Source organism: Ursus americanus, chromosome 23, assembly GCF_024610735.1.
Source record: "Ursus americanus isolate L20-20 chromosome 23, mUrsAme1.1.p, whole genome shotgun sequence".
Taxonomy (NCBI): Eukaryota; Metazoa; Chordata; class Mammalia; order Carnivora; family Ursidae; genus Ursus; species Ursus americanus.
Window position 1 is genome coordinate 39515995 of NC_142149.1, and position 12535 is coordinate 39528529.

At 37.0% G+C, this 12535-nt stretch overlaps 1 protein-coding gene across 5 annotated transcripts in view; it reads right to left on the bottom strand.

Moving 5' to 3' along the window:
* NF1 (neurofibromin 1) overlaps window positions 1-12535 on the bottom strand; it is a 259093-nt gene that overhangs the window by 125983 nt on the left and 120575 nt on the right. For all 5 annotated transcript variants that reach the window (XM_045773184.2, XM_045773178.2, XM_045773179.2 and 2 more), the window contains exons 28-30: window positions 10558-10719; window positions 10314-10417; window positions 5474-5609 (exon numbers count right to left, since the gene is read on the bottom strand). In XM_045773184.2, coding sequence (XP_045629140.1) covers window positions 5474-5609; window positions 10314-10417; window positions 10558-10719 — 402 coding nt within the window. The remainder of the gene's footprint in view (window positions 1-5473; window positions 5610-10313; window positions 10418-10557; window positions 10720-12535) is intronic.

The following is a 12535-nucleotide window of genomic DNA, read 5'->3' on the forward strand; positions in this document are numbered from 1 at the left end:
GATACTTTATTATAGAGTGCTTTAAAAAGTACAACACATAGTGTTTAATAAGCCACAAATGATCACCTTACTCTGTTTTCTGATTTATTTTCACTACCTCCCTCTCCTCCTATAAAAGCTGGCAAGAATCTTATTTACTTGGGTGGAATGAACGGGAAAGTTTTATTCCTTCGTTAAATACTTTCCTAAGTACTTTCAAAGTGCCAAGCCCTGTTCCTTTTACCTTTTCAGAATCATGGTCTCAAATTGGACTCCAAATTTGCTGATGACACAAATTTTTTTTTTCCTTTAGGATGACAACCACATGAAGAATTTCTACTAAAATCTAGTAAGTCATGCAATCAGGCAGTCAGTAACCATTCACTTTTAAGTCAAGTCAAAGCCACCGCCACTTCAGAAATCCACTTGACCACCTTCCTCCAATTTCCTCTACCTCCAACCTTCACCTCTGATAACCACAAGTCTGATCTCTTTTTCCATGAGGTTTCTTTTGTTTGTTTGTTTGTTTTTGTTTGTAAGATTCCACATACAAGTGAAATCATACAGTATTTGACTTATTTCGCTTAGCATAATACCTTCAAAGGCCATGTACATTGTCACAAATGGCAAGATTTCCTCATTTTGTATGGCTGATTAATATTCCAATGTGCATATACCCACACAGTTCTTTTACTCCATGCGTCTGCTGATGGACACTTGGGTTGTTTCCATGTCTTGGCTATTCTAAGTAATGCTACTATGAACATGGGGTGCAGATATCTTTTTGGGTTAGTATTTTCATTTCAATATATCCCCAGAACTGAAATTGCTGATTGATATGGTAATTCTGTTTTTAATTTTTTGAGGATCTTCCACACTGTTTTCCATATTAGCTATACCAACTTACAGTGCACCAACAGTGCAGTAGGGTTCCCATTTGTCTCTCTCTGTGTCAGCATTTATGTCTAGTTTTTTTGATGATGGCCATTCTAACAGGTGTGAGGTGCTAGCTCACTGTGGTTTTAATCTGCATTTCCCTAATGACTGGTGATGTTGAGCATATTTCCATGTACCTTTTGGCCTTTCATGTAACTTCTTTGGAAAAATGTCTATTCACAAGTGTCCACTGCCCATTTTTTAAACTTGGGGTAGTCTGGTATTGAAAACGTTTAAGTTTTTAATATATTTTTAATATTAACTCCTTACTAGATACATGGTTTGCAAATATTCTTTTCCTACTCCACAGGCTGTCTTTTCACTTTACTGATGGTGCGCTTGCTATGAAGCAGCTTTCCAGTCTAATGTAGTCCCACGTGTTTGAGTCTGTTGTGCTTTAGGTGTCACCTCCAAACACACATTACCAAGACTCACAGCAAGAAGCTTTACTGCTATGTTTTCTTCTCCATAGTTTCATGGTTTCAAGTCTTACGTTTGAATCTTTAATCCATTTTGAGTTAATCTGTGTGAGGGTGTAAGATGGTTTCCGTTTCATTCATTTACATATGAATATTCAGTGATCCCAGCACCATTTATTGAAAAGACTGTCTTTTCTCCAATGAGTAGTCTTGGCTCACTTGTCAAATATTAGTTGACTATATATGCTTGGCTCTATTTCTGGGCTCTTGATTCTGTTCCACTCGTCCACCTGTCCGTTTTTATGTCGATACATACTGTTCTTTTTTTTTTTTTTTTAGGATTTTATTTATTAATTTGACAGAGAGAGACAGCCAGCGAGAAAGGGAACATAAGCAGGGGGAGTGGGAGAGGAAGAAGCAGGCTCCGAGCGGAGGAGCCTGATGTGGGACTCAATCCCGGAACGCCGGGATCACGCCCTGAGACGAAGGCAGACGCTTAACGACTGCGCCACCCAGGCGCCCCGATACATACTGTTCTGATGATTATAGCTTTAAATCGGGAAGTGTGGTGCCTCTTTCATTCTTCTTTCTCAGGACTGTGTTGAATCTTTTGTGGTTCCATACAAATTTTAGGAGTATTTAGAAGTATTTCTACTTCTGTAAAAAATGCCATTGGAAACTTGATAGAGATTGCACTGAATCTATAGATGGTTTTGGTAGCATTCATATTTAAGTGATTAATTCTTCCAATCCATGAACACAGGATACCCTTCCCATTTATCTGTGTCTTCTTCAATTTTTTTCATCAATGTCATAGTCTCCAGCATAGAGATCTTTCACCTCCTTAAATTTATTCCTAAGCATTTTATTGTTTTGATGCTATGGTAAACAGGATTTTTTTCATAAATTTCATTGTTACTGTACAGAAATGCTCCTGGTTCTTGTATGTTAATTATGTATACTGCAACTTTACTGAGTTCATTGACTAGTTGTTTTTTGGTTGTCTTTGGGGTTTCCTATATATAAAATTGTCATCTGCAAGTAGAGACAAGTTTACTTTTTCCTTTCCAATTCTGATACTTTTTATTTTTCTTACTTGATTGCTCTAGGTAGCACTTGTAGTATTACATTGAATAGGAGCAATAAGAGTAGACACTCTTGTTTTGTTCCTGATCTTAGAGGAAATGCCTTCAGTCTTTCACTATTGAATACATTAGTTGTGTGGCTGTCATTTACGGCCTTTATTATGTTGACATATGTTCCTTCTATGTCTAACTTACTAAGAGTTTTTATCATGAATGGATGTTAAATTTTGTCAAATGCTTTTTCTGCATTTATTGAGATGACCTTATGATTTTTTTCTTTCATTGTATTAATGTGATGTATCACACTGATTGATTTTCATATGTTCAACCATCCTTGCACCCAAGGATAAATTCCACTTGACCACAGTGTATGAACATTTTAAAATGCTGCTGAATGCAGTTTGCTAGTAATTTATAGAGAATTTCTGCAGCGATACTCATCAGTGATATTGAGTGGACTGTAGTTTCTTTTCTAGCAGTGTCCTTTTCTGGTTTTGGTATCAGGGTAATGCTGGCTTCATAAAATGAGTTTAGAGTGCTCACTCCTCTTCAGCTTCTTGTAAGAGTTTGAGAAGGATCAATGTTCATTCTTCTGTAAATGTCTGATAAAATTCACCAGTGAAACCAGCTGGTCCTGGGCTTTTCTTTGTTGGGAGAATTTTGTAATAATTGGTCTATTCAGAGTTTCTACTTCTTCCTCAATCTTGGTAAGCTGTATGTTTCTAAGAATTTTTCCATTTCTCCTAGGTTGTCCAGTTCGTTGACATATAGCTGTTCACAGTAGCCTCTTATAATCCTCTCAATTTCTGTGGTATCAGTTGTGGTATCTCCTTTTTCATTTCTAATTTTGTTGATTTCGGTCCTTCCTCTCTTTTCCTTGGTTAGTCTAGCTAAAGGTTTGTCAACTTTATCTTTTCAAAGAACCAACTCTCAGTTTGGTTAATCTTTTCTACTGTTGTTCTGTAGTTATTTCTATTTCATTTATTTCTACTCTAATCTTTATTATTTCCTTTCTTCTGCTAACTTTGAGCTCAGTTTGTTCTTTTCCTAATTCCCTAAGGCAGAGAGTTAGGTTGCTTATTTGGGATTTTTCCTGTTTCTTAACAGAGGTGTTTATTGGTATGAACTTCCCTCTTAGACTGCTTCGTGCTGCATCCCACATGTTCTGGTATATTGTGTTCCCATTTTCATTTATCTCAAGAAACTTTTTTATTTCCCCTTTAATTTCTTCTTTGATCCATTAATTGTTCAGTGTACTATTTAATTTCCATATGTTCCAGTTTTCCTCATGTAATTGATTTCTAGCTTCATGCCACTATGGTCAGAGAAGATACTTGGTATGATTTCAATCTTCTTGAATCTGCTAAGACTTGTTGTGTGGCCTAGAAAACGTTCCAGGTATGCTTGAGAAGAATGTATATTCTGCTGTTGTTAGAATGTTCGATATATGTCTGTTAGGTCCATTTGGTCTGTAAGCGTTGGTCAAATCTGCTGTTTTCTTATTGTCTGTCTGGATGATCTATCCATTGTTAAGAGTGGGATATTAAAGTCCCCAGTGAATACCACAATACTTACTACTCATTCTCCTTTTAGGTCTGTTAGTTTCTGCTTTATATACTTAGGTGCTCCAATGCTGTGCACATAAATACTTAAAACTATTACATCTTCTGGATGCGTTAACCCCTTTTTATCATCATACAATGACTGTCTTTGTCTCTTTTTACCATTTTTAGTTTAAAGTCTATTTGGTCTGAAGTAAGTATAGCTACCCCTGTTTTTTTTGTTGTTGTTTTTTGGTTTTTTTTTTTGTTACCATTTGCTTGAAATGACTTTTTCCATCCCTTCACTCCCAGTCTATGCGTGTCTTTAGGGCTAAGATAAATCTCTTGTAGGCAGCATATTGTTGAATCTTGTTTTTTTAATCCATTCAGCCACCCTATGTCTTTCAATTGGGAAAACTTAATCCACTTACATTTAAAGTAACTATTGATAGGAAAGGACTTACTACTGCCATTTTGTTAACTGTTTTCTGGTTGAGATTTGTTTTGTTTTGTTTTGTTTTTTAAAGATACAGCAGAAACATCTTTATAAATAGCAATGAGGGAATAATTCACACAGAGCAGCCTGAAACAGCTTTTTAAAATGGTGACTTCACTGATCTTGCTAATGTCTCTAAACAACTGAAGCCCTGCGCTAAAAAACAAATGGCTGGGGATGACTCTGCAAAGAAAAAGACACAAAGGCAAGGGTTTTGGTAAATGCATAAATTCTTTCCCCTGTACCCACCCCTGTCCCAAACTCCAGACCCGCTAATGTTTCTTCCAGAATTACAGTTTAAACAGGCTAATATGGATCTGCACTAATCTCCCCTGGAATGATTAAACCATCCCTAAACTACATATGCAATTCAAAAACACAGTGAAAGCCATAAAAAGAACACAGACATAATTTCCTCAATATGTAGGGGATGACTGTGGACATCTGAACTCAGAAGTATTATTTGTAGTGCTAGTGCTAGAAAGTCTAAAATAAATTGATCTGAATGATGATGCAATATATTTTATAGTAGCATTCTATATAAAATAAACAGATTAGTTTGTCCTAGGAAAACCTAACAACAACACATTATATCTTTTAAGAAGACATCAAAATTATAGATCAAGCATTTCAACAGTATAAAAAGCAACGAGTAGACCTGCCTCACCTGTGAAAAACCCTGTGAGTAATTTAAGCAAAAGATAACCAAAAAAATTTCATAATATATCTCATTTCAACCATGTCTATTTATACCCAATAGATTCTGTGCATTTTAAACTTGCTCCCAATGCAAGGAAAATTTATTATTTTTAGTACCCCCTTAAAATACTTCAAACTGTCTCCTAAGCAATATTTAAGTTTTTTCAAAGCTAATTCCAACAATTCTTAATGTATTAGTCATCCACACTGACTCAGTATTTTCAACCACCCACTATCAGCAGCTAAATCCCTCTTCAGAAAGCATTCTTTTTACTTCAGCTTTGGATTAATAATAGTACTCTCTAACCTTAAGCATACCTGGTATAAACAGTGGCACACACTTCGAAGCTGAGGGGGGAATTCTGAGGAGGAACTGATGATGGCATGGAAGAACTTTTCAGTCATCTGAAGAAGGTTCCGTTGGTTTTCCTCAAGGCTCTCTGACTGCTCTAACCTGCAAAAGAAGGAGAGAGAGAGAGAGAAGGTAAAATCCATTTACAGTAAACAAATAAAAGTACTCTTTAAAAGAGACTTTCAGTCAAATGCAATGTTTGAACTTTGCTGGGATCTAGGTTTGAATTTTAAAAAAATGCAAAAAGGCAATACTGAGAACTGTAAGAATTCTTATCCCTTTATATTCTCACAAATTTAGTATTTACTCAGCTTAGTGCCATCTTCTCCATTCTGGGTATGTCTGCCTGCAGAAAAGATGTGTTCTGGTTTGCTCTCCACTTCTATGGTAAAAACCTTCTCTGTGAGGCAAGTCTGTAGTTATCCAGCTGGGCAAGGGATGGGGTAAATGAGTCTAATTCAAGGTGAAGTATAAACAAGCCTATTTGCCCACAGGATCAAAAGCCACATACTCTAAAAACTGTTATCAGAAATAAAGGTGAGGGACACCTGGGTGGCTCAGTTGGTTAAGCATCTGCCTTCAGCTCAGGTCATGATCCCAGAGTCGTGGTATTGAGTCCCGAGTCAGAATCCCTGCTCAACGGAGAGCCTGCTTCTCTCTTCTGTCTCTCTCCCTCTGCCCCCACCACCCCTGCTCGTGTTCTCTCTATCTCAAATAAACAAATAAAATCTTGGAAGGAAGGAAGGTAGGTGACAGCTGATTCCTGAGTGCTTCCCTCCTACCCTTCCTCCTTCCACTCTTGGTGTTGAACTAGCGCAGGGAAGAGGAATAGTATTTATTAGGCATCTCCAACCCCAACAAACCCATGTGTAAAGCCACTTTAGAAACACACAACATGTGCGTATTTTATTGGAGTTAATGTATAGAGAACACATGAAAGAATGACAGGTGATAATGAATTACAGTTAGAAAATTGTACTTTAGCTTGTAGTCAACAGGGAACAATAGATGTTCTAAGAAAGAAAGTAACAAAAAAATTTAGGTTTCATAATAATTCCTACAGCAGGGGCGCCTGAGTGGCTCAGTCGTTAAGTGTCTGCCTTCGGCTCAGGGTGTGATCCCAGAGTTCTGGGATCGAGCTCCACATCAGGCTCCTCGGATGGGAGCCTGCTTCTTCCTCTCCCACTCCCCCTGCTTGTGTTCCCTCTCTCGCTGTCAAATAAATAAGTAAAATCTTAAAAAAAAAAATCCTACAGCAAATGACCTGAAAAATGAAAAAGACAATATTGGGGCAATAATGGGGGAAATTACAGCAAAAGTCAATGGGATCACCACATACAGCTGCACCAAAAAGAATAAAATACCTAGGAAAATACTTGACCAAAGTGGTGAAAGACCTCTACACTCCTAAAATTATAAGACACTGATGAAAGAAACTGAAGACAACACAAACTAGAGGAAAGATACACCATGCTCACAGATTGGAAGAATTAATAATATTAAAATGTGTATACTACCCAAAGCAATCTACAGATTCAATGCAATTCCTGTCAAAACACAAAGTGTTTTTTACCAAACTGGAATAAATAATTCTAATATTTGTAGAGAGCACAAAAGACTTTAAAGAGACAAAGCAATCTTGAGAAAGAAGAAATAGCTAGAGGTATCACAATCCCAGATGTCAAGACATATTACAAAACTACAGTCATCAAAATAGTATGGTACTGGCACAATAACACTCACATAGATCAATGGAACAGAAAAAAGAGCCCAAAAATAAAACTATGCCTATACTCTCAATTAATCTATGACAAAGTAGGCAAGAATACACAATGAGGAAAAGACTGTCTTTTCAATAAACGGTATTGAGAAACTGGACAGCTATGTGCAAAAGAATGAAACTGGAGCACTTTCTTATAGCATATGCGAAAACAAACTCCAAATAGATTAAACACCTAAATATGCGACCTGAAACCATAAAGCTCCTAAAAGAAAACACAGGCAGTGATCTCCTGGACATCAGCCTTAACAACGAATTTATGGATATGTATCCTCAGGCAAGGGAAACAAAAGCAAAAATAAACTATCGGACTACACCAAAATAAAAAGCTTTTGCACAGCAAGGAAACCATCAATAAAATGAAATAGCAACCTATTGAATGGGAGAAGATACTTGCAAATGATATAACTGATAAGGGGTCAATATCCAAAATATATAAGGAACTCACACAACTCAACAACAAAATACCCAAATAATCTGATTAAAAAATGGACACAGGGAAAAAAAGGGGGGCGGGGAGTGCCTGGGTGGTTCAGTCAGTTAAGCGTCTGCCTTTGGCTCACGTATGATCCCGGGATCCTGGGACTGATCCCTGCATTGGGCTCCCTGCTCTGTGGGGAGTCTGCTTCTCCCTATTCCACTGTTCCTACCCCCCGCCTCACTTGTGCACTCTCTCTCTCTCTCTGCTCTCTGTTTAACATAAATAAATCTTTAAAAAACAAAAACAAAAAAATTAAAAATGGACAGAGAACCTGAAAAGACATTTTTCCAAAGAAGACATAGAGGTGGCCCACAGACACATGAAAAAATGTTCAACAGCACTCATCATCAGGAAAATGCAAATCAAAACCACAATGAGGTATCACCTCAAACCAGTCAGAATGGTTAAGATAAAAAAAAAAAATAAGAAATAGCAAGTACTGATGAGGATGTGGAGAAGAGAGAACATTTGTGCACTGTTGATGGGAATTTAAATAGGTGGAATCATAGTGGAAAACAGTATAGTGGTTCCTCAAAAAACTAAAAATAGAAATACCATATGATCCAGTAATTCCATTACTTGGTATTTACCCAAAGAAAATGAAAACACTAATTGAAAAGATACATGCACCCCTATGTCTACTGCAGTACTGTTTACAACAGCCAACTCAACAGAGCAACTCAAGTGTCCATCGACAGATGAACAGATAAAGCAGATGTGTTACACACCCACACGTGTGCACAGGAATGTTACTCAGCCATTAAAAAAGAATGAAATCTTGCCATTTGCAACAACATGGATGGACCTAGAAGTTATGCTAAGTGAAATAAGTCAGAGAAAGGCAAATACTGTATGACTTCATTTATATGTGGAATCTAAAAAACAAAACGGGGGCGCCTGGACAGTGCAGTCAGTTAAGCGACTGACTCTTGGTTTCGTCTCAGGTTGTGATCTCAGGGTTGTGAGATCGAGCCACATGTCAGGCTTGTGCTCAGCACACAGAGTCTGCTTCAGATTCTCTCTCCCTCTCCCTCTGCCCCTCCTGTTCGTGTGCTTTCTCAAAGAAATCTTAAAAAACAAAACAAATGAACAAACAAAAAAACACACTTTTAAATACAGAAAACAAACTGGTGGTTGCCAGGGGAGAGGTGGTAAGGGGATGGGTGACAGAGGTGAAGGGGATTAAGTGGTACAAACTTCCACTTTTAAAATAAGTCATGGAGATGAAAATGAAAAGTACAGCACAGGGGATATTAGCTGATAATGTTGTAACAATGTTGCACGGTGACAGATGGTGACTGCACTTATCATGAAGACCACTGAGTAGTAATATACAGAATATCAAACCAAAAAACTGTATACCTGAAACTAATATAACACTGTGTGTCAATTATACTTCAATAATTTTTAAAAACCTGACTGAAAAAACAAAGTCAGTTAGATCAATATAGAATTGACTAAATATATAATGGTACAGCCAAACTATGAAACATTACATAGCAAGTAAGAAGAATGAGATTAATCTTGCTATACTGACATAGAAAGATCTACGATATAGAGCTAAGTTAAAAAAATTACGTTGCAAAACCAGGTATTCATTGAAAGGATACAAACACCGTGATTCAAAGGGGCACATGTACACCAATGTTTATAGCAGCAAAGTCCACAACTGCCAAAATATGGAAAGAGCCCAGATGTCATCCACAGATGAATGGATAAAGATGTGGTGTATATACATACATATGTGTGTGTGTGTGTGTGTATATATATATACACACACACACATACATACAATGGAATATAACTCAGCCACCAAAAAGAATGAAATCTTGCCATTTGCAGCGACATGGATGGAACTAGAGTGTACTGTGCTAAGCAAAATAAGTCAGTCAGAGAAAGACAAATACTATATGATTTCACTCATGTGGAATTAAGAAACAAAACAGATGAACAGAGGGGAAGGGAAGGAAAAGTAAAATAAGATGAAAACAGAGAGGGAGGCAAACCGTAAGAGACTCTTAACTATAGGAAACAAACTGAGGGTTGCTGGAGGGGGGAGGGCAGAGGGGGGAGGCAGACTGGGTAACTGGGTGATGGGCCTTAAGGAAGGCACTTGATGTAATGAGCACTGGGTGTTGTATGCAACTGATGAATCATTAAATTCTACCTCTGAAACTAATAATACACTATATGTTAATTAAACTGAATTGAAATAAAAAATAAAATTAAGTTGCAAAACCAAGTATATAATGTTTCCATTTATATCAAGCACTCGCACTGTACTTACAGTTTCTACAACTAGATTTATGTATATGTATATGCAAATGCACTGAAAAAGGGCAAAGAACAGACTAAACTACTAACAGTGCTATGTCTCTAGAGGTGGTTGTCAAAGATACCTGTAAATTTTTTTTAAAATGTATTTGTGTATAATTCTTATAATTAAAGGCTAATTTTAAGAATCAAAGGGAGAAATTGTGAGGGCCTATTCTCATGCAAGGTAGTGGAAAAGTGGAGTCAGGCTGTAGATGAGAGGATGACAAACCTGGTAGGATCCACTTCAAAGCTAACATGCTGCCAATCAGAGGATGTGATCACAATTCGTAATAACGGATCCAGGAGTTTTTGTAGATAGGTAGCACCATATACCTAAAGAAATTTAAAAGTAGGAATTTATTATGCCTTCTCCAAATGCCTTGTATTAAAGACATTCCGTTCTGTATGTTCTGCACATAATCAGTTTGCCATACCTTGGCGCACACAAAAAAAAAAGAAAAATGGATACAAACCTTGAAACAGAAGGTCATTATTTTACTGGCTAAGCTGTTTCCTCGGAAAAGAGTCTGCATGGAGTCTGCCAATTCTACTTCCTTAGAAAACATGTTCCAGAGCAGTTGGTAGAGTAAATGCCGAGAATCAAACAGAGTCACTAGAACTCGAGCTAGTTCATCCTAAGAACAAAATAAAATTGTTAGTGTGAATAATTCCATTTTTTCTTCAGTAGGAAACTGAAAGATAAATCCAAAGCTGTCAACCACCTACTAAAGCCAGTTCAATGGTGACTAATTAATTTTTCCCCTGGTATTTATCTGTGTACATTTGTCTATGATAGAGGACTATTTCTTCATGACTACAGCAGCCGTTAATTCTTTTTTTTTTTTTAAGCAATTTGTTTGTTTATTTAAGCAATCTCTACACCCAGCGTGGGGCTCGAACTCACAATCCCAAGATCAAGAGTTGCATCCTCCCGACTGGGCCAGCCAGGTGCCCCAGCAGCAGTTAATTCTAAGGATTAACTGATGAAAAGTAAAAGAGGCCTAGGCTTTACCAGGAGAAGAAAAAAATCCAGGATTCAGTTCAAATTATGACAAAATCAAAGAGATTAGAAATAGAACACGATGGCAAGGAGTTCGGTTTGATATGCCGAGATCATTTTCTCCGGAAATCAGACTTTGGTGACCGCAAGACCTCCACTCTTGCTCCTCTAGTCAGGGAAATTCAGTGCACAGTGAACATGGGTTCAGCAGAGAAACAACAAAAATGGAAAGACTACAGGATTTGCCTTAAGTCAGGAAAGAGATTTGGGCTGTGCATTCAGAAACAAGAGATTAGCAAGATTTATATATAAAGCCAGGGTCGGCAGCTAATTCCCACCTACTTCCTAACTGGTAACCCTCATAATTCCCCATAGTATTTTTTGGTACACTCAAGATAAATGATGTGATAGTAAATCACTGTTTAACCACACATGCTGCAAAGAGATTTACAGACAATAGGGGCACCCTTCAAGCAGTGACAACAAAGTCCAGGATTATGGCCCATAGCTCTTCTAATTCTTACCTGATCAATTCTGATATCTGAGTCAAGGAAAAAATTTCACAATCCTAACCACAGAATCCAGAAGCGAAAGAAGACCCAAATATTCTGCTCTATGCCCTACAGTTACGTTACACCTATTTGACTAGATATAAAAATTCTTTTCTCCATTTTAAAATCAAGTGTAATTATGAGAGATAATTCAGTTACAAAATATGTTCCTAGAGTACTGTGCTAAGTTTTTGCCATTCTGATCCTTCCTCTGCAAAATTCTGAAAACATTAAGCAACAGAATTTTAAATTTACAAGAGAATTAAATGTTTTTAAAAAGTTATCTTGTATTTTGTTCCCCTTTAGATACAGCTCTAATAGATCTGGCCTAATACAAAAGTCTTTCTCAAAAAAAAAAAGTCACATAAAACTCATTAGAAATGATTTCTGAAAGAAAACAGAATGAATTAAAGCTTCTTGGATTTAACTGATTCTTTTTTATTAAGAGAATTACTGATAATTTTTAGTGCTAATTACAGGTAGGGTCCTAAAAAGGTAATTCAGAATATCCACTTTCAAAACATATGAATATTTCTGCAATGTTAGATTTCAAGAGAATTTCAATAAATTCCTTGTTCTAACTCCCTAGAGCTCCAAGTGGGATACTACCTTTGTTCATTAAACTATTATTTACTGTGTCCTTGTTATGTGCCAAGCTCTACTCTGAAACTACAGCACTGAACAAGACAGGGCTCACATTATGGTGGAATGATAAACAAGATAATTACACAAAGTCAATAAATGCTACAAAGAAAACTGTACAAGGTAATGTGATAGAATGACTATAATTGTGGTTCTTGCTGGATGGCCAAAAAGACCTCATTAAAATAGAGACACCTGCACTGAAACTTGAGTAACAAGAAGCTGGCCAAAGAAGAGATCAGGGAAGAAGCATTCCAG